Source organism: Danaus plexippus, chromosome 20 (genome assembly GCF_018135715.1).
Source record: "Danaus plexippus chromosome 20, MEX_DaPlex, whole genome shotgun sequence".
In the NCBI taxonomy this organism is placed as follows: Eukaryota; Metazoa; Arthropoda; class Insecta; order Lepidoptera; family Nymphalidae; genus Danaus; species Danaus plexippus.
In genome coordinates this window covers 3332556-3356435 of record NC_083550.1, presented here as the reverse complement: position 1 = coordinate 3356435, position 23880 = coordinate 3332556, and the positions used below count along the sequence as shown (strand labels likewise).

The 23880-nt window shown below is 37.0% G+C and overlaps 2 protein-coding genes across 2 annotated transcripts; one reads left to right on the top strand and one right to left on the bottom strand.

Annotated features, from left to right (window-relative positions):
- Positions 1–476: 476 nt before the first annotated feature.
- Positions 477–3527, top strand: LOC116773935 (dynein light chain Tctex-type 1-like). Its single transcript, XM_032666517.2, has 3 exons — positions 477–695; positions 2733–2901; positions 3140–3527. Exons 1-3 carry the CDS (start codon positions 672–674, stop codon positions 3292–3294), a joined length of 348 nt encoding a protein of 115 aa, XP_032522408.1. The 5' UTR covers positions 477–671; the 3' UTR covers positions 3295–3527.
- LOC116773798 (histone-lysine N-methyltransferase trithorax) lies at positions 3519–23880 on the bottom strand. Its single transcript, XM_032666272.2, has 13 exons — positions 23199–23880; positions 21021–22239; positions 20673–20864; positions 20260–20594; positions 19634–20170; positions 19387–19560; positions 17527–17736; positions 17170–17331; positions 7621–17085; positions 7313–7536; positions 6873–7000; positions 6245–6435; positions 3519–5881 (listed from the first exon to the last, which is right to left on the bottom strand). Exons 1-13 carry the CDS (start codon positions 23349–23351, stop codon positions 5708–5710), a joined length of 13164 nt encoding a protein of 4387 aa, XP_032522163.2. The 5' UTR covers positions 23352–23880; the 3' UTR covers positions 3519–5707.

The following is a 23880-nucleotide window of genomic DNA, read 5'->3' as shown; positions in this document are numbered from 1 at the left end:
ATATATTACAAATACAAAAGTTACACAGTTAATTGATTAAATGTATCATTATAAAGTAATCGCACAAGGACTCTACCTATAGTAACAAGGTTAAGCTATCGAACAATATTTTTTTTGTTCACGTTTCGTATAACCTGGGTTCGAGGAATCCTTACAGTGACGAGTACATGATTCGAAAGTATCAGAATTAACAAAGGAGTCATCAATAGGTATCGGTCATGCAAAATAATTAACAGGACCTGCATTAAGTCTATTTGGTTTTGTGACTCACGACAACCACAACAACCTCTTTGCAATAAAACTTTTGAACATAATTGGGATTTTATCGCCAACCTTTTTCTATACTTAATTATTGTTTTTGATTTAAATTATTGTATGGTTTTGGTATCATGGTAGGTAATCCTAGCAGGATTGCAGTGTAGACTGCAGTATACGGTCGGTACGTGGGTCGGTACGGTGCAGAAGATCAGCTTTGGACTCCCACAGTACACATACTTCCAAATAATTTTTAAGTGAAAATCATGTCCAATTTAAATATCAAAACTTATACAAACATCACTATTATTTTGATACTGGCTGTAAACATGACATTTAAAATTGATACTTATTTTAAATTGTGAAGGGAGTCATCTTAAGCTTATAAATTAAGTAAATGTCTACAATTTTAAAAGATGGCACAAGAGGACGATGAAGAAGTAAGTTATAAAATTAACTAATATGAAAAGTGCAATTTTAATTAATTTTTATACCTTTAAAAAAAATTTGAGACGAAACCTCTTAGCATTCAATGGATTCACCGTGCGGGTGCCGGGTCCATTGCGTTGCAGGGAGTGGAGCTTCAACAGTGCCTGGGACTTGCGACCCAGGTGTAGGTTTAAGGGGCCCCTAACTAACGCGCGTTAAACGCTCACCTCCACTGTCCAAGCTCCTCTCCCTACCTAACCATATTTGAAAAGAACCTACTAGGGCTGCCTTCGAAGTACGTTCCAAGAACGAATTGATGTGAGTTCTGGACAGGCCTAAGTCTTTTAGTAGGTTGTAGAGAGATTTAGCCGTTATACCTCTCGCTCCCACTTCTACCGCGTATAAATCCACGACGAACCTATTTCGAGTGAGTTCGTTTGTGAGCTCGTAATATTTGTTGACCTTGATGGTATGGTCTTTGGGGATGTTGGTTTCCCAAGGAACCGTAAGCTCTATCATCACAACGCGCTTTAAGATTCGCGAATACATGAATATGTCCGGTCTGGAGGCCGACGCACAAATATCCTCGGGGATTTTGTATTGTTTTTCACACGTATCCATCATTATAGTCCAATCCGTAGCCGCTTTAAGGATGGAGTAAGGCTTGACATTTGTTTTTATAGTCCTAATGCCCTCTCTCACAAAACCTACTGATCGCTCGTTTGTGGTTATTCCTTTTTGCGCTCTGGCTACCGAAAGACTAACCGCTTCACGTATGATTTCCAGAACCCTATCGTGACGACGCGAGTATTGACCGCTATCGAGGAGTACCTTACATCCCACTAACAAGTGCCTAGCAGTTCCAACTGCCTTCCCACAGATATAGCAAGTCTTTTCGGTACCTTTACCCCATCTTACTAAATTACTCTGATCTGGGAGAGTCATCTGGAACGCATTGAGATAGAATTTTAGCAATGCTGGCGACCAATCATGGATTAAGGTGCGCCATTTTAGTGCTAATGGGATGCAAAAATCTCCTATGTCTAACCACTCGTTCTGCATTTCTAAACTTATTGCATGGATCTTATATTTATCATTCTCGTCTTGTCGAATAAAAGACTTCAATATATCCGCATCTTGGACCTTCCTACTTGATCCTAACCCTACTCTGTTACTTTGCGCTCCTATCATAAACTGCTTGTGGAATTGAAGCCTTGACTCTAGCTCTGGGGCATCTTTGTCTTTTGGGAGCGATGTAACGACGTCATCCTGGGATTTCCCCAAGATGTACCTCTTGGAAACTCTCAGGTGTTTATAGAGCTCCGATGGCCTTTTTAGACTCATCCCAAAACTATTGCGATCCCTAAATAAAGCCGATGAATCAGCCGTTAGCGCGAGCCCGAGCCACAACTTCAACATCTTTATGACGCCTGCATCTAACTTTGACAAAAGGGTTTTATTAAAATCATAGACGAGGAAAGGCCAATTTAAACGTGAAGTTAGATAATTATCGTAGATCCAAGCTTTTTTAACGTTACTGATCTGTTGGCTATCTACCTTGTTGAGATCGTTCAAAAAGCTATCTACTATACCTTCCAAAGATGGAGTACGACCTATATTATCAATCTTCCGACCGAGAAATTTAAATGGTGCATTTTCTGTAACCGTAGAAATGCATTGACCGCCTAACGATAATCGTATGAGGTGTATCTTGTACTCCGCCTACCGAGACACAGACAGTGACATTTACTTGGTTTTGTCCTCAATCCATCGGTCCACTCACAGAATCTATCCACTTCATCTAATAGTACTTGACAGTGTTTGGGGTTACGTGTCAGTATTGCGAGATCGTCAGCGAAGGCTAAAATGGATTCCGTGTATTTATTATTAAACTTGAACCGATACCCCCATTTTTTCTCGTTGCTGGTTAATTTATCTACTAAGATGTTAATTACAATATTAAATACAATTGGAGACAAACAGCAACCTTGAAATAGTCCTACATTGTAACTAAAAGTTTAATTTAAAAATGTTGTTTGTATTTTCAGGATCTAGCATTTAATGTTGAGGAAGTGCAGAAGATTGTTAGAGATAACATTGAATTCTGCTTGGGCGGAAATGTCTACAGTCATTCACGTTGTCCACAATGGTTTACTATTATAACGGAAAAAACTCTGTCCAGATTAAATAAGCTAAACAAGCCTTTTAAATACATACGTAAATAAAAAAAGCAAAGTCAATTCCAGTAATTTAAAAAAAAACATTTTAAATCAATTTGATAACCAGATCAAAAATGTAACGAAACATTTTATTATAAGGCACTATCGTGTTCTGACGTTTCAAGGCCGTGGCAATCTAATTCAATTCTAATATAATCATGCTTTTTTACAATTACACGGATTTCCTTGTATTTGAAGAATTATTTTCCGCTATAAGTTGTTTTTTTCATTTTCAGTCAGAATGACAATAACCCAAAAAAATGGCTCTGGACTACACACTGCAGCCGCTTACTTTTGGGATATAGCGACGGATGGGACTTGTACAGTGCGCTGGGAAAACAAATATATGTATTGTATCGTTAATGTATGGGGCCTGGCGCTTCAACTTTAAATAATAAAAATGTCCCAAAATAACTGTCTTTAATTAATAACTAACAAAAAAATGCATTTTAACAGTAAATTCTTCATCTTTCATTATAAACGACTTCATATAAGTCCTTAGATAAGTTAGTAAAAAATATATATATATTTATTCAAATACGTTAATAAAATTATTTGGGAGCAACAATGTAATTGTTTGATAAATACTATGGTCAGAAAAATAAAACGATAAAATAAAGCACATTTTAGTATTTTTATTTTTGGTAAAATTTACCACAATACAAAATAATGATAGAAATAAATAAAGTAATAAAATGTATAGACAGGTCATAGAACTATGCATTGTAAAATTGGTGCTTTTAAAGCAATATAATATAATTTATAATAATATTAGGCAAAATGGCATGTGTACATTAAAAATAAAAGCATTATTTTCAACACAAATAATATCAAGAGCAGACATTTTTTTCCACTTAAAATAATCAACAGATATCAATCCGTCATCACTTTGTGATTGGGTCTTTTTAATTTATTTTTTTTTCTTGTATACAGGACTAAATAAAATGCACATGCGCTTAAATTAAACACGATTTAACAACACAACTGTCAGGGTCCAGGCCATAAAATGTGAGAAGGTAGAAAATCGAAAAAAAAAAATAAATCACATTAATATTACACGAATAAAAAACTTATATTAAAAATAGATGTTAATAATAATTCATATTGATTAAAATTACCTGTACTTTGTTATTTATTATCGTTACTCGATGTACAACTTCTACAATGTGTCGATCAAAACGTTACCATCCCACTTGTGGGACGCCGCGTTATGGCTATAAAAATTTAATTCCTAAAGACTAGTCCACAACTTTTTTTTTTTGTTTCGAAGGTAAGTGCGTAAATGTAAAAAAAGAAAAACAATGTGTAAATTTTACAATTTGAAAACTAAACCGCTAACAATATCGTTATATAATAAAGCTAGATCAGACGGAAATTTGATATAACGGAGAGGAGACATGAGATTTTTTTTGTATTATTTCCGCTTCACGACACAGGGCACTCTTATAAAAACTTTTTACATTAAAAAAAAGCTTAAAAATTATTGAAACTTAACATTGTTTGAATTCCGCTTGAAAGTGCTGTACAATATATGTATTGACTATAGCTATTGATTATTTCATTTTATCAGCACTATTTAATACGTGCGTCCCTCGATGGAGACATCATATATCTGGTCTAACACTATTTTATATAAACACTGGTATCATTAAATATGTGTGATGATAATGTGATGTTCAATAAATAAGTTCATTACAACACTCGACAACGAACAAAAACTTATTGTATTTAAAACAACAATTACTGGTTTTTAACATAAACTGTGCTAAAAACTTTTAAAGCTAATAATGTGCATCTGATGTTGAAACGAATATCGGCCAGGATTCATAGACGCCACGGATATCAGCCCGACCCTTGATACAAGCCAATCCATACACCAAATAACTTATTATATACATTACATAATGATCTAAAATACCACTACGAATATGACTACATTAAAACGATTTGTCGCTTAAATTCATTATTATGACAGATAATTTTTCTCTTATGTACACATTTCTCTATACAATACTTATTAAAATTACAAAATAATATGAAAGTAACATTGTACTCAACTTCGCTACCCATTCAAATGTACTTATTTAAGAATAAAATTCCTTCAAATATTTACAAGTTAGTCGAGACTTAAATGATCACAAGTGAAGAAATTAGAACAAAATGAGGAACAAATACACTATGCACTAACCATTCGCATTCCGAAACTCGGCTTAACACGTATCACATCTCTATATAGTGCACGCAATGTACACCCACCCTTAAATTACCACCCTAAGAACGGATACAACTTAAAAAATATTTACACAATGTATATTAAAAAAAAAAAAACTTATCACAAAATAAGAATTATTCATTCATATAAAACCAATATAATATACAATCCAACAATATCTAAACACTGGGTAGATTCATAAAGAGATCATAACAAGATTCATGATAACTGTTTCCCTACAGTGGCACTTTGTTATACAGGTGGGGAACGCGATATGTGATTCGGACTTATTGTCTTAAATATGTACATATTAAATTGTGCTCGACCCAGCATTACATTCTGCACCTAAAAACATTATCCTAGACAACAATCATTATAAGGTATGACTTCCATTCCCGGATACAACAGAACCTCACGGTGATACACTTATATTTCCTAGTAATAATCCGAAATGTACTTATATAATTATGCTATGCAAGTAAATAGATAGTACTGTTTCTGTGTTCTCTTATACAGGTTGTTCACTTTTTTGTCTGATCTCGTCCAGAGATAATTGACACCATCGTTCACACACTGTTTACTCATGAACTCGTTAGTTTAGATACTTGCGGCACTTCTTGGCGCCGCATGTACATGGGATTTTGACTTCTTCGAATGGGAACTTGTAGTCGTAGGTAAGTTCCTCTCCAATAGTTATGCGCCTTAGAGCGAAGATGAGAATGTGTTTATGGCCGTGGATATCCACAACGCGGGAGTAGCAGTTTGGCTGAAATTAATAAAAGAATTGTTAGTCAATTACAAATTGAACAATATTACTTTTTGGCACGCACGTGCTGCTATTGGTAGTTGCAAATAATGAATTTCTGTTACCAACATAATATATGTTTTTAAACATAACAATACATAAAATTCTTAATTCTAGAAGACAGTTGTGAGATTGTTATAAGATAAATGTTAGCTAAAATTTAAGTAAAGTGCTTCTGTTTGTATGTGCGAGTGTGTTCATACGTGTATAAGATCAAAAACATTTTGAATAATATTAATTAATAAATCTCTATATTTAAAGATGTTCGTAATAAATTTCAACCAAGCTAAATTAAATTATATTCTAGTAAATATTCAAACTAACATCACACGAGTGGTTGATGAATCTGGCCGCGTTTCCCTTGAGCGTTGCGTCCACAACCAGGTTGTCGTCTATACGGAACATGTAGCAACCTCCCACGCCGCGGCGACCGCTCATCGCCTCGTACTTCTTCTCACGCTGATCGGCCAATACGGCTCGGATGACTTCACCAGCATATTCAATCACCATATCGCCTATAATAAAGAAAACGTTAATATATTATATAGAAATACAAAATACAGAAATAATTGTTGTTTAGTTTGCTAAATACTTTTGTGAGTTAAATTACGTGCACTTAAATTTTGTTCCTTTGGCTATTTCACCATACATTTATTTCTTTTTCAAAAGATTTTTATTTAAAGATTCGGAATTTGTAATATTAATTTTATATCATTTGCATTGATACCTTCCGGAAGTCTCATTGTACAAAAAAGATCCTTTAACGATAAAACATAACAAGCAACCGTTTAAATATAGAAAAAATCTAAAGTAACAGATTAAATATAATATTATTTGAAAAGGCTGTCATAGCCGAGAATTGTGTAAACTAATAATAATTACAACTGGCTATATTAACTATCACCGTATTAGGATTTCACTCTATATAAAGAATCGTATTATCATAACATACCTTCTTCAATATCTCTCTTGCAGAAAAGTCCGCGACCGTGAATGTGAGATCTGTAGACGCCGACGGAGGCCTTTGACGTTTCTTTTAACTGCCTGAATCTCATAGCCGGTGGAAGAGTTGCTAAGCGTCTGTAATGTAAAGAAAATATGATAATAAAATTAAATTACGAAACAAATTTATTATTATACAACCTACTCAAAGACTTGGGCTTATCCAGATCTAACATCTAGATTCTTGGAAGGTGCGTCACAGGCAGCCGTAGTAGGTCCGTTTCAAATTTGGTTAGGTAGAGAGAGGAGCTTGGACGGTGGAGGTGAGCCCCTTAAACCTACACCTGGGTTGCAAGTCCCAGGCATTGTAGAAACTCCTCTCCCTACAACGCGATGGACCCGGTACCCGCACGGTGAATCAATGGAATGTCGAGAGATTTCGTCTCTTACCTTGAGATGGTACTTTCTCCTTCTTGGCCGCCAAAAGGAGGTGGTTCCTCTCTGAACGGGGAAGCCATCCAGCTGAACATATCGTGATTCTGTTTCCTTGAAATTGGGCCGGTTCTTGCGCTGCCCCAAGGACTTTCTTTGAAACCTTCGCTAAGGTCCAAGTCGTTGTCCCAGCTATTGAGAGGACGACCTTGACGTATTTTGTATTTAGAACAACGATTAGCCTGTAAATAAAAAATATTTATAAATAAAATAATTAAGACATTATATGTAAAGAATAAATGAAAGAAAGAATCTGAAATACTCACTCCTGGCAGCTGTTCAATGAGGTATCTTAAGGCGTTATTATTTAATCCTAGTAAATGTGCGCCAGACAGGGTGGATGGCAGGTTATACTGAATGAGAGGCAAGCCAGATTGCTTCCGGGCATTCTGCACAGCGTCGATTACTTTTGCCCATAAATCGGTTAGTGAGGACGAAGAATAGTTGAATCCATCTTCTGAAGATACTTCGTATATCAATTTTGGGCCGTCGTCTTTAGGTGGTGTTGGCACTTGTTTAGGTTGAGAGAACTTATTTTCCTGACCTTTCAAAACCTTATTCTGTTTTTTAGTAGCAGCCGTTACATCAGCATCAGCCTTTTTGTCAACTAAAGGCCTTTTTAATACTTTGGTAGTAGAATTCGTTAATTTTGATGGAATGACAGTTTTGTTTGTATCTTTTTCTGTCAAAACTTTTGCTGGCTCCTGTTCCATCTCTTCATCTAAACTGGGCAGAGATGTCATTTTTGGTACATTTACTACAGTATCGATTCTGTTAACAAGAACTGAAGATGATGTGGAACTAGTGTTTGCTTGTTGTATTTCAGTAGATAATTTTACAGCTCGAACAGCATCTCTTTCTTCCTTTTCTTTTTTTGCCTTTTCTAGTTCCATTAATTTCTTAGATTCCTCTATAGCTTTTTCAAGATCGCTATCCATGTTTTCATCTTTCATGTTGAGATCTGGCATATCTTGGTTTACAGGTCTTTGTTTAGGAACAGTAGGTGTTTTAGTTCCCGAAGTCTTAGAAGATTTACTTTGTCCGTCACGATGTAGAGGCAATACTCTATTCATCGGCCGCATTGACATAGGGTTTACGACATTAGTCGGAATACCGGATTGTTGAGTAGATGGTGCTTTAGGTAGGGTAATACTTGAACTGTTTTGGGTCGGTAAGCTAATGGTGTTATTTTGGACAGGTATGCAAATCATATTGTCGGTAGATTGCAATGGGAAATTTAAATCTGCTGCAGCTTTAGACGCAATCTTGGGATCGACCAAATTGTTTTGAACTGTTATGTTGACGGTATTGTTGCTGGAATTGACATTGATATTCATTGGGGCACTGTTAGGTATGGCCTGAAAAGGCACATTTATCATGGTGCTGCTTTCACTTTTTTGTTGGTATGTCATAGAATCATTTGTAATTCCAGTCATATTGTTTGTGTTGTTATTGGTCACAACACGAATGTTATGTTGCTGTGGTACATGTTGATTGACATTATTTTCTAGGTTTGAATTATTTAGCCTACTTCTTTCCGGAAGATTGATAATTCTATTGCCATTCGGAGGATTCATTTGCATATAACCTAGTTGATTACTAACTGATATAGTATGATTTTGTTTATCGTTGTTACCCATATTAACTTTAGCGCAATCATTATTGGAAATATTTGTTATAGGAATATTTGTTGGAGGGCCCATAATATTCTTGCCTCTAACTGGTTCTTGTACAAATTTGGCTTGTTCGTTAACAGCCATATTGTTTCTATTAATTTGATTATCAATATTGGATATTGTTGATTGAGTCGAATTATTGGTGTTCATGCTACAACTATTTATGTTAATTTGTGGGTTATTTTGGACTTGATTACCCATAATCTGGTTTTGGTTGCCGTTGTTGTGTGTTTGAGTATTATTTATCATCATATGGTTGCTATTACTAGACATCAGATTTGATACATTGTGTTCCGTAGAACTGTTGCAACTTATAAGCATATCATGGCCAGTTAAGTTGTTCTGGTTATTGGATCCATATGGGTTATTGTTAACATTATTTATTATCATATTATTCGACATGTTTGTGTTGTTTATAGTCATTCCACGCATCATGTTTCCAGTGTTCGTCATATTCATGTTATTAGAACTCATATTTGCACACATTTCGAAAGTTGACTGATTGTTATTAGAAAACTGTTGGGTGCTGTTTGCGCAACTTCCACCGCATGAATTCTGAATTTCATTTTTAATATCTGGTATGTTTGGCATATGCATGATTGGGTTATTTATAGACTGGTGATTGGTGTTCGGCATTTGCATCGAATTGTTTATATTATTATGCAAATTCATATTATTCATAGAGCCCATATTGTTGATCTGATGTTGCATGTGATTATGTTCCATTGAATTTCTATTGTTTTGCATCTGATTCATGGCATTTATATTCTGCATTGACATTGGAGTATTGTCGTGCCTATTGCCATGCATGTTTGCCATTACACCGGTGTTATCTAGCTGGCCGCTCAAACCCATATTTACGTTATTATGGTGCATATGCATGTTATTATCCATCTGTTGTCTGTTGTGCATTTGATTAGATACATGTTGATGAATACCCATTAAATTGTTATCAATGTTATGTTGACGATTGTTTTGTAACTGCATCATATTAGACATCTGATGTTGGTGATGGTGACTAACATTATCTATTTGTCTATTTTGTTGCATTGAAATTTGTTGACTCATATTATGCATGTTGTTGTCCATCTGTGAACGATTGTTGTTGCTGTTCATATGGTGGTTCATTTGTTGCATTGAATGCATTTGCTGGTTATGCATGGCATCCATAGGCCTGTTATTTGTATGCATTTGGTGATTAACATTGTTCATTACATGGGATTGCATATTATCCATCATCATTCTGTTGTTTTGCATGTTATTCATATTAGGTAAGGTTTGATTGACGTGCATATGATTTATTTCTCCTAGATCATTGCGGCTCATGGTGTGGTTATTATTCATGTTGTGTAGATTCATACTTTGGTTCATTAAATTGCTAGTATCCGGTGTACTGCGATTAGACAGCATGTTGTTTTGATTGTGGCCCTGTTGATTACCGATAATATTATCATGGAACGATCTGTTTGGATTCCCTTGATTCAGCTGCATCTGGCTATTATTCTCTACCAAACAATTATTCTGTATTTGTCCGTTCATTATTTGTATCTGATTTGTAGTTGAAAGTTGGTTGTTATCATGGGACATCATTTGTATATTAGCGTGGGACATGTTGGATGTTGTTATGGAGTTAGTCATTTCGTGTTGGTTGCTTTCACTTGATACTGACATGTTCATTCTATTGTTCACCATCTCTTGACATGACATGTTGACATTTTGCATTGCTGATGCGTTGACGGAATTCATAAGTTGAACCTGCCCATGTGAATTATTTGAAATAGAGCACATTTGATTCTGGTTATTGCCAACGGTTATTGAGTTTTGATTGTTTTGCATTTGTGGTCTTACCATGTTTGGTGGAATGATACTAATTGATGGCGAGTTGTTCATGTTTCCATTCACTTGACAACTACTTAGTTTATGTATATTAATTTGGTTGTGCATGTTATCAGAATTGTGTTTATCGTTGGCACCCATATTTTGGAAATTTTTATCGTGAGAATTTTGATGTGAATGTGATGCCATTATTTCCTGTGAAAAATTCATATGTCCTCCTTCAGTTTTTGACAGAGCGTTAATTTTGCTTAGCTTCATTGTTGTGTCAGCATCAAAATTACTACTCATTGATGATGACGGTGGATAGATATTACCAGCTGTTATTTGGATCATGTTGTTAGAAGTCGTATGGGCCGATGAGTGATGAGATACATTTATACTCGATTCAAATTGATGGTTCATGGAGTTGGCACTGTTATTTACTGACATCATGCAATTTTGATTGTCCTTTCCTGAATCAGAGAGTGACATCTGTCTTCCTGAAATCATATTATTTTGAATATTCAGGGTCGAACTTTGAGAAGTCTTTAGTCCAATGTTATGAAGCTCAGTTTTATTATCCTGTTGCCTCCACGGAGTCGGAGATTTCATGCTCTGTGTGACACTTATTGTAGGTAAGCTTGTACAATTTGAACTCTCGTGCAAGTTTCCACTTATTTCTATGACATGAGAGTTTTCTATTTTCATTGTGTTTTTATTTGATGGCGCAATAGAACTTGAAACTATTGGTTGTGCTAAAGGTATCGATTGAATTGAAAATGAATTCATAGTATTAGGTACAGACTGAGAAATTGCCATCAATGGTTGTCCTGTTGACGAAACAAGAGTAACATTTGGTGACATGGACACGTTATTGTGTTTAGAAATGTTCACTCTTTGCATACTTTGAGTGTTGTTTGATAGCGTCATGCTATGTATCTGGGATGTTATTGGGTTCAATCCTTGCTTTCCATTCATTATATTTCCTGATTGTGATCCGATAGCAAGAGGTGGTGCATTCATTTGAATTACTTTAGGCGCCTGTCTATTGTTACACTGCTTGTCAGGTAACGGTTGCAATGTTAAGTTAGGAACTGAAGTTTTCACATTTTTCAGTGCCGGCGGTGATGATTGGACTGCGGTTACTACATTCGGTGTTGATGAAACAGCTTGTGATGCTACAGCATCACCAACGTTATTAACAACAACATATCCAGTGGGTACCTCAACAATGGGTTCTATTTTACTCGCTTGGAATACTTGTGTGGTTGTTGCAGAAAAGCTACTATTCTGCGCCAATACTCCTTGCATAGCTGTCGATACAAATTGCTGTGATGACATAACTGTATTTTGAACAATTGTCTCCAAACCATAATAGACGGGCTGCGTAGTCGTTAAATACATGCATCCAGATGGATCCGTAACCATTTCAAGGGTAGGTGTTGACCCTAGAAGCACCTGATCATTGCAAAACTGCGGTAAAATTGTCCCTTGAGGAAGTATTGTTGTGCCAGGCGCGGATGATATTAATGTATTGCCTTGCGATGAAAGCGCATTCGGAATTATGGTAGTTTGACCATTACTTATGCCACTTTGTGGTACCACTGTGGCTCCGGCACTTTGTAATGTATTATTTGGTATTAAAGTCGCAGTTTGTGACGTTATATTTCCATTTGTAAGTCCTTGAATAGTTCCTTGAGGTATGATAGTAGTACCATTTTGTGTGTGTATTGCTTGGGGTAAGATAGTATGACCATTAGGTCCTTGGGATAATATTCCTTGAGTCTGAATTGCACCTTGGGGAAGAATAGTTCCTTGCTGTATCGTCTGAGGTAAAATTCCAACATTCCCCTGTGGTAATAAAACAGGTATACCTCCACTGGGTACAGCAACAAGACCCCCAGATTCTGTTTGTTGTAATTGGAATGTCTGTGGCATTAGTCCGCCTTGTGAGATAAATTGAGTAGGTCCAGTTTTGAAATCACTTTGAGGTGCAATAGTCGCAATGTATTGCATATTTTGATTCTGCTGCTGAGATAAAGCTTCTACATAAGCCGACATGATGTTTTGGTTAGCAACCGGCTGTACAATAATAGATGGCTGACCTGTTTGATTATTCGTCTGTAATTGTATAACAGTATTGCCAGGTCCTAAAGGACTTTGATTAATAGTTGTAAATGTTTTCTCCAATTTAGTTTGCCTCTTAATTGTTGTTGGTTTTGGCATCGGTCTACCTCTTCCACGATTTGCTTGAAATATTGGTTTGGGCTGAACCTGTGCAGGTTGCTTTTTAGGAGACTTTTGTGGTGCACTCGGTATTAAAATCTGCTTTTGAGAATTAGGTGAAGCAAGCCTTTGGGCCGTCATAGCTGGCACTACAATAGTGGGGTTACTCTGTATTTGCGGTCGAATCATGGGTTGAATATTTTGTATTATCGACGTATTAGGCATGCCCTGAATAGAGTTTACAGGTAAAGTGATAGAAGACGCACTTGCCATATTTGGAAAGTTTGTAACTTGATTTTTTCCTTGGATCATCCCTTGATTTGGTATAGTCAAGACTTGATTGGAGTTGGAAGTCAGCACTTGAATACCACCGCCACCAGCTAGTAATTGTGTCATATCAGTTCCTTGAATCTGCTGTATATTTGCATTGCTTGATCCAGGTTTAACACAAATATTATATGGTAAAAGTCCAGGTTGTGTGATTATTTGTGGGGCCATCATTTTTTGTCCGGCAGATGTACTTGTTTTAGGTGGTAGTAGCATTTGAGGCGTTACGACTATCTGTGGAGATGATAAAACTTGTTGGTTAGCAGATACCTGAACATTAGTAGTCTTGCTTTGATCAAATATAACAGTTCCAGATTTCATTTGCTCTGTAATTGTCATTGTCATTTCATTTGATGGGCCTGGTGATGGAGTTTCTACTATGGTGCCATTAATAGTGATTTGTCTAGTATTTATACTGGTTCTTCTCGCTGAAATACCTTCGGCCTTTACAGTATTTTCGGTGTTACTTACGACGCCTGCATGTATAATCATAGGTTGGGCAAATGCTCCTTGGAAAGCATTTTGCAAAGTAGTCAGAGTTCTGTTTTCAGGAGATTTAGGATTTTCGCTTTCACTTTCACTTGTTGACATCATGTCACACGATGGAATATGGCGGTCGTAGGATTCCTTGTTTCTGTATGTACATTGACATCTATCGCATCTCACTAGTTGTTCTCCTTGTCCTGAATTACCAGATGGGTCGTCAAGAGGTCTCATGACAAGTTCCGGCTGTCCACTAATAGAGTTACCAGCGATGGTCACAGTATAGGTGCTTTCAGTACCACTAGCTCGATACAGAAACTGATTGTTTTGATTTTTGGGCGTATTGTCACAGGGATGATGATCTTCAGCCCCGTCTAGTTGTTGAATATTCGTAAAGTCATCTTGAGGACTGCTTGGTCTTGAACTACAATTGCTCTCAGAGCCTGACCAATCAGCGGCACCATCCAATTGAGATATAGGGCTACATTGGATTTTAGTATAAAAATCTATGACGTCCGTATAATATCCTTCAGATTTATTGTTTTTGTCTGCATTAGACTCTTCTTTTTGTTTAGGCGATGTTGTTCTGTAATTGAGGCCAGAAGAATGGCCCGTTTCACTGCAAATGCTAGTACTAGTTTCTGGTTTAGATTTCTTGTCTACACTGCTTCTTTCTATTTCTTTTATCGTTTCTAATGGATTTTCTATAATTCGCTGAATAGGACTCAGTTTTCCAGTCACGGTAGACGTCTTTCCCATCTTGCATCTCTTTATGGTAGAAGAAAGTAAGCTTGTGTCAAATTTATTGTTCCAGGTTAAACTTGACGATCTTTGTTGTCCGCGGCCTGTTGTCAGAGACTTTAGATTGTGATTTTGTAGTAACATTTCGGATTTGCTCCGCTTAAGTTCTTTATTACCAGATTCCAAACGAGCATTAAGCAATTCATCAATAAAATCACTAGAACGAGAATCTGACTTGTCGTCTGATTGACTTATAGCGCCATAGAACTCACCCTTTAAATCTATACCTGCCAGATCCTCATAGGACATGAGTTTAGGGAAAATATCTTGCATGGATATTCCATCAAGAAGATCGTGATTTAGATCCTCAAATATAGCATCTTTAACCTCAGGGGGCAATAGATCCGCAGTGTTTTGCGGTTCCTCTTCGTCTTGTTGTTCTTGCTTGCAAAGATTATCTAGCAAATATTCCACGACTTGTTTTACAGCCAGATCTTCTAGCGTAACAGTTTTTCCGAATTTAATAGGCGACTTATCACTCTTTAACATAAGAACGGTTTTACTTGATCCCGTTTCTATGCTTTCATGCCATGCGCCAATTTCTGCCATGACACGGTCTACAACTTGCACATCCATAGAATGATCAACAGTTATGTTGACGCCAAAGTCGAATCCAGGCATCGGTTCAGCCAGTATGAGTTTAGTCTTAATTGTATAGCGTACAATTTTAGATGGTTTTTTACATGACCAAAACAGACGGCTACAAGAAAAATCTACTGGCATTAAGAAATCTTCATAATCAGACACAGAAGGTACAATCTTGCCAAGGCTGTGCACTGTTAATGAACCCATTAAAAATTGTACTTTGTTTATTTCCGTGTACCTTTTCTTCTTTTTATCTAGTTCAACATAAACTGGTCTAGTCAATTCAAAATCTGCGTTCTTTTGTAGACTTTTCTTTGGTACATCTTTTCCATGAGTGGGACAGAATACTCTTTTGTCATCCATAAAAGCACATGTTGCTTTTCTTGCGCATGCATAATGATATGTTTCACTACAGTTCTTGGCACAGCAACCTACACTAGCCCCTTTAACTTCACACTCTGCACACTTGATCATTTTTCCTCTTGATATTGCTGAATGAACATTTTGAAGAGAACCATCAATTTCTTCAAACACTTCCGCAGACCATAAAGCACAATTGGCATGAATCCAATCATTTTGACCGCAATACAATAGTCGCCCTTCCATAGCCGGTGATCCATCGCCACAAGTTTTGCACAAAACGCAAATACGAGAGTCAACCATTGGATAAAACTCTAATATTTCCGTTTCTTCCTTCTGGCTGACAGATTCCAACTTAGGAACTATTTGATCAAGAGTTCTTTCCACTTGCGTAGTATTCTTAATCCCCTTTGTATCCGTCATCTCAATATCTTTAATTGAATCAGTCTCTTCCTGTTCGCCCTCTACTTCCAAGTTTGGCTGAAGGCAATTATTTTCACAATCAAACCAAGGAAATGTTTCAGAGAATAGATCTTTGTATATTGAAGTCAGATCTACGCTTGCCGTCCTCTCAATAACCTCTTTCATGTCATGATTAAAATCTTTTAATGAGATGTATTCATCACTGTTTACTCTCTTCTTTATATCTAGTAGCGACGGCGAAATTAACCTGCCCAAGTCTTCAAGACTATCGTCAATATTTGCTTGTCTTATTATGGCAGGACTTAAGTCTTGTTCACTTCGAGCTTGTGAGAAGGATTTCGTGGGTTCTTCATCATCAGATATTGGTTCATACTTGTCATCAAGAGTTGGCAACATTGTGGTTGCTTTTTCTGTTTTCTGTGGCGGGTAATTCTCGTGTACTTCCACACATGGTGTATTAAAATCTGCCTTGTTGCTATAGAGTCCAGTTGAAAAGCATATCTCTTTATTCTGCATCAAAGGTTCTTGGAGATTAACCACTTTGTGTGTGGTGTGTGGAATTTCCTCTTTATCCATTTCTACGTCATTTAACAGCGATGAGCAGTGCCATATTTGGGACGAATTTAGATCGTCAAATTTATTTTGTGTATTTCTACGTCCCCTTGAGGTATTTCTGTACACTTTTGTTTCAGATGTATTCTTCATGGACTCATCCCCACCGTCAAAATGCAATTTTCTTATAGCTTGGGGTGACATCAATCGATATGGTTTATTCGGAACTGGAGTATTCTTATGAGGCGTCAATTTCAATAATGCGCAAGCCTTTTTGTTCTTGGCCAGTAATTTAAGAAGATGTAGTAGTCTTCCTTTGAGATGTTCTGTTAGCATTTTTCTCCAGGGAGGGTCATTAGGCATACATTTACAGCATATGTATTCAATAGATGGTGGTAATGCGGATAAAAGCTGGTATCCCTCACCAGACAGGCCTTCACAGCTTGCATGAACCCATCTAGCACACCAACCGCACTCCATCATCTGAAAATATATGTATTCATCAAGTATTCTAATTAATATTTCTATAAAATCACTTGTAATGTAATGTACTAAAATAATTCATACCTTGCTATCAAAATCATTATCTCTGTAACAAGCTTGACATAGAGGGCAATAATTGCCTTTTTGACGTAACTTGAAGCAAGGTCTGCAGAAAGGTAAGCTGCCAACAAATTTGTTCACCCTGTTGCTGTCACAACTCTTGCATTTTAGACATGAACTGCAGATCTAAAAAATAATTTATGTTTGCACTAAAACTTAAACATTATCCTTGATTTAATTTTAAAACTTATTAATATTAGAGCTTCTTGATGAGATATATATATATTGTAATTAATTGTGCCTAGAAAAATTTTACTGTGTTTCACAATCATTAACTACAAAGATGTGGGTACCAATAAGATGGTAGAGTCGTAAACATACCTGTGGCCAGTCACTTCGATGGTCAGGTGGGGCAGACGGCAGACAAGCGGCGTGGTATGGTCTCGCACAGGAGCGGCAGCGCAGTCTTGCAGCAGGTCGAGCGCATGCAGCGCACCATACGCAACGGGCGCAAGTCCACGACCCTCCACCGCCAGCCTCCTCAGCGCACCACACATGATACCACTCACAACAGCTGCTGCATACTAACATCTGGGGGTAGAGATTGAAATTTCGAATGTTACAATCAATAATATAGGGTTTTCCATTAAGGGCGCTTGATCTTTGAAATGCAAAAAAAAATACATGTAGGAAAGATATTTGCGAAATTTTTAATTTTTATTTTTATTTGGAAGGTCTATCGACCCCATTATGTATGGAATATGACATCATTCAAATGACCGCCACGGCTTCGGTTGGTGGCGCGCACACGAAAGGTCCAATTTTCGATGACTCTGGCGCACAAATCGGGCTGTATTTGATCGATGGCGTGGCGTATGTTGACTTTGAGGGCATCGGTGGTTTGCGGCTTGTTGGCATAGACCTGCGACTTAAGAAAACCCCACAAGAAAAAGTCCAGCGGGGTCAAATCGCACGATCTCGATGGCCAGTTCACGTCGCCTCCGCGCGAGATGACCATGTCCAGAAATTGCTCGTGCAGAACTTCCATCGTAGCGTGTGCTGTGTGGCACGTAGCGCCGTCCTGTTGAAACCACATGTTGTCCAGATCCATATTCTCGATTTCAGGCCAAAAGAAGTTGGTTATCATCGACCGGTATCGCTCACCATTGACGGTGACGGCCACACCATTATCGTTTTCGAAAAAATACGGACCAATCACGCCTCCGGCCCAAAATCCGCACCAAACACTCACTTTCTGCGGGTGCATTGCCACTTGGTGAACCTCGTGTGGATTGGTCTCGTCCCAAATACGGCAATTTTGCTTGTTGACATAGCCATTCATCCAAAAATGCGCCTCGTCGCTGAAGATGATTTTTTTGCCAAAATCGGCGTCAACTTCCAACTGCTCTAATGCCCAGTCAGCGAACACACGGCGCTGTCTATGGTCATTAACCTTGAGCTCTTGGGTCAGCTGGATCTTGTACGGGTGCAGGCTCAAGTCACAACGCAAAATTCGCCAAGTTGTCGTCTGCGAAAGGCCGAGTTCCTGTGCGCGACGCGGAATTGACTGCCGCGGGTTTTCGAGGACACTGTCGCGCACAGCGGCGATATTCTCGGCAGATCTCGCGTTACGTTGACGCACGGGAACCGGCTGATTGTTAACTGACCCGGTTGACTCGAATTTGTCCACCAATCGACGGATAGTCGACTCGGCAGGACGATCATCGCGACCGTAAAACGGGCGAAGTGCGCGGAACGTTGCTCGAACTGAAGACCCATTTTCATAAAACAATTTTATGATTTGCACGTGCTGCTCGACACTGTAACCTGCCATGGTGGTTTGGGAGGACGGAATGAATATAACACACTGCATTTGACAGCTGTCACTCAAACAACATGGCCGCAATCAGCTGTCAAAGTTCAAGCGTCCCTATTGGAAAACCCCATATAAATCAAAGACGCTCTTTTATATAAAAGTGTAAAATCTAAATAGATTTTCGTATACTTTTTGTGGATAATATTTTTTTTTAATAATGTGACGAGTCTAAACTAATTTATGTTATTTTGAAAAACAGAAATTCCTAGCCATATTAAAATTTACCATATTATTTGAGTCAATGATATAGAATGAAGTACATCGACATTATATTCAACCTTGTAAATATCAGCAATCAGGGTTATTTTAATTTTATTTGAATTTATTGTAACAGTTATACAATTTAAGTAAATTTTATTATATACCTTTTCTCGACCAGCACTGCCGCATAAGAAGCAAAGTTTGGCGAGAGTGAATGGCATAGTCCCAATCAAACCAAAGCCAGAATTGCAAACTTCATCAGGATCATAGCTCTCCCAAAAATCGACACAAATAAGTTCAGGTCTGTTTTGTCCACACTTCTGGGCGCGCCCGCGTACCTATAAATAATTATTTTATAAGTACAATTACTAATATCTCCCTATTATACAGATAAAGATTGTATTAACATACATTGGTGATGTTGGTAAAAGGTTTCAAAGTAGGTTTTCTTGGAACAATATCCATGACAGTCTCATCTTCACTGGACTCATTTTTGGTTTGTGGTTTGGGAGCAACTTCAATCTTTCTCTTCTTGGGTTCTAATATTTCTTGATCACTTTCCTTCATTATGGCTTCAGGTACCACTTGTACTGGTTTATTCTCAACATCGTGTTCTGAATCACAAGATGAATCTGGCGTAATTCTATCCTTGTCAATAACTGGCATGGTTGAATCGTCATCTGATTGCTGAGTTTTGTCTTTATCCTTCTCTTCTTGAGTGGGGAATGTTGCAATTGGCTGTCCAAGGACGATGGAGGCACTTCTACAAACATGTTTAACTCTAGGTCCTTTGAGTTCCATTTTTTGTCGCTTCGTATCCTCAGTTTGTTTGGACTCGCTTTTGTCTTTCTTTCTAACTTTAGTCCGAGTAATACGACGTTTTCTGCTGGCATTAACATCTTCCTTGGATTCGTCGTTAGTTTGGAGACCTTTAGCTGTTTTAGTTTCCTAGAGATAAAAAAAAAATACATGAAATCAGAAGAGACATATTAACACACATTATTTGAAAAAAATAAGTCTTGGAATAATAAACGAACCTCAGTTTTATCGGTGTCATCTGACGGTTTTTTAACTGGTTTTACGGCAAAGAGAGTATTTTCACTCTCAGAAGCCAAAGTACTGAATGTTGACTGGGTTGGTGATGTACTGGATGCTATTCTTAATGGATGTGTTTGAGTCAAGGGCCCAGAGGGTTTGGATCCACTTCTCATATAAGACGGCAGCATAGCAGTCAAAGTGGCTCTAATGTGAGGTGGAACTTGGAAAGCTTTGAGACATAGCTTTAGCCAACAAGCAGGACATCGGGATTTATTAGTACACTTGAGTAATTTCCACTGCTGAGAGCGAACTACTGGTGGAACATGACAATTGCCTAAAATTAAATTTATCATATTAGCTACCAGATTCACTGAAATACTATAATAATAATAAATAATTATTTGACAATTACCTTCTCCCCGCACACAATGAGTAACCACAGGTGATGTTCGTAAAACCATTTTGTCTTTCTTCAGTAATTTCGAAATAAATTTTCGGCATGACTCACAGGAATATATTCCAAATTTTCTTGCCTGTCTCACAAATTTGTAGAATCTCACTGCTCCACAAACCCCGCAAGTGACTGTTGCTGGTTGGTTATTGGCTAAAGAAAGTCAAATAGTTACAATTTCTATAAAAACATATACACACGAAAATAGTTATTTATATAACAATAGATTATTATCAAAATATATTGTTATCAATAGATTATTAACAAAAAGTTTCAAAGTCATATAATATAATACATAAGAAAACTTACATGATACTGCCGTTAAAGCTGAGAAGGGTCCATCAAGCCCAGTTGTGGAAGTGGCTGTAGAAGTAAGTTGTAACCTTGCTTCCCTTATAATCACCTTCCCGCTTAATAACTGTGAGGCAGATGTCTTATCTTTCTCAGGACTCAATGGTGGTTGTCGTTCACCTTCCTCACCAGTAGCTTCCCCACTGTCACTATCCCAGCTTTCTTCTGACTCAGAGGCACTAGTACTAGTTGAGCTTGCATCAGAAATATCCATGAGCTTTCGCATAGCATGTCCTGATCTTTCTTCTTTATTACCATCTGGTGACTTTATCCTATCAAGGCTCTCCACATTCGAATTTTCATCTTGATTACACTCAGGTTCTTTGTCATATGAAAAGAAGTCTCTGATAACCTTTCTGTTCCCAGTGTTGCTGAGGTTTGAAAATGAATTTGTTGTTTTATCCTTAAACAAACTTGATGTAGGTAAAGATTTTTCTCGAGTTTTATCAACATCATTTGTTTTATCTAATTCCTCATCTTCAGCACTGTCCTCGTCATCATGTAAGTTGTTGAAAACTAGCCTCTTCAATTTTGGTTTCTTAAGAACTTTGCCAGAGGAGAGACTAGGAAGTGATGATTGTTCATCACCATCAATAAACCTTTTATTAGGTTTTATAACTCTTGATGAATGACTACTCCTTATGGGCAATTCAAACTTATTAGTGCTATTCTTCTTTTCAATAGGCGATGTGATTCTTGGAGGCGGTGAAGTACTTCTGATATCACTAAATTGAGAAAATTTATTTGTTGATTTTGATAAAGGATTTAGGTTCTTCCTTAAATAACCTTCTTGAGGTTCCAATGAGGATTTGGAGCTGAGATCTGTTAATTTGGCTGGCTTCAAAATACTATTGAATGTAGAATATTCAGTTTGTTTGAGTGCTGATTTTTTCTTTATAATTGGCACGAGTGGTGCATGATGTTTTATTGGAACCTTCTTTAATGGCAAGAATATATCCTCACAACTTTCAACTGTACCAAATGTTACTGTCTTTTTCACTGGTTTAGGTTTATCGTTTTTTGGAGGCTCCATTTTATTATGGGACCTTGTTCGGACAGGAGACTTTGATGATTCAGCGTTATCCTGATTGTCTGATTTATCTAAATTATTGTTGGTCTTATTATCACCATTTATTTTTGAATCATTTTCACTATTATTCTCCTTCTTCTCTTCTTCCTGAAATTGTAACCGATATTTTTTAAATTTTCTTTCAATGTTATAATAAGTAGATATGAATAATGTTAAACAACAAAATACAATTAATTCTATCTAATAACATTATTCATGGGAAAGAAGGTTTAAAATTTCCATTATATTCATCTATTTCTTATCACCTTATTTTAACAAACTGAATATGTTAAAGGTAATAAAAAAAATATAACTTCCATAATCATTAAAACATAATGAAAATGTTAGTCCTTACTCTTAATAACTTTCATATTTATGTCATTGGCAATAACAGTTAACATTGAGCAATAACTAGTAACAACCTTATGTTTGAAAAATATTAGTTTATTAGATTCCTTACTACTATAGGTATTCTTAACAATTGTTGTAGAAGACATGAAGAAAGTCCATACACTATAAAAACAATATGGTCGATATAATTAGGTAATTTTTTATTTCATAGCATCCATTAGAGAAACAAACCATTTTGACATAAGAAAATATTTATGTGATTCTATTTTGTTTTCATAAATACAGTATTCTGAGGCTTTTTTGATGAAAAAAAATCATCGTCAATATACTTCCTAAGTTAGTTTTTGAACTTTGTTTCATATTCCTACCATTTATGACAAGGACTCTATCACTTTGTCTTCCATCATATATTAGAAAAAGTGAGGTTAGAACTAGACATTTAATGTAAATTAATCGACGTTTATGCTTTAACTACTAGTTAGATATAATTTAATATTATCAATTGTGTTTAAAATTATTGTAAGATAAAATTCCTTTGTTGACATCACAGAGTCCCTATAGAAACCCGAATGTCAAAATACGATCTTGTATTGCGTTTACAATACGTTTGGCGCTTCACCAGTGCTTGTTATTACGTAAACACAACACATCCTTTTGAATATCACCAATTTTATATAACAATCGTCTATCAACTAAACTTATGAATTGCGCTTTACCTCTTTCTCCCCAGAAAAGTCGTTGGCAGCCGAGCCTCGGCTGGCTGAACTATTCTCTGGAGCAGTTTCATGGTAAACAGTGCCCGATAGAACGCTGATGCGCTTTCTGTTGTGGAATTTTAGTGGTTTACCGGGGAACCTAGACCTTCCCATTTTGATATGCACATAAACGAAGGCCACTCAGTGCGTTCCCAGCGACTCCGAGAAAACTGGCGCGCATGCTCCGGCCCGCGCAGTCCGCAACGCCATTCCACTCATTTATGCAATGTGTACGACAAATTACGACGCAGTTTTCATCACATGTAGAGTCAAACATAAACACAAATACCACCCTTCACATTATTTATTAAAACGAACACTTAACACAGTTTTTGCAATAGACGACATCATCCATCATTATAATGGTAGACTGGTAGACGGACTGATCGTTAACACCGTCGTAACGCTTCCATTCAGTGAAGCGTCAGCGATAAAACAAAAGAGAATGTTTTAAGTAAACGATTTTGTCACATAACGTGTCGGTATTAGTATATACGTTTTGTTCCATTTGTTAACACAACCGAATTATTGAAATGAATCTCTTGTAATTTGACAAAGATGGCTGTACGACGCGCTATAACAATAGCGAACACGAGTGATTAACGAGACGAGGCGCGCGAGGCCGCGGTGTGAACGACACCTG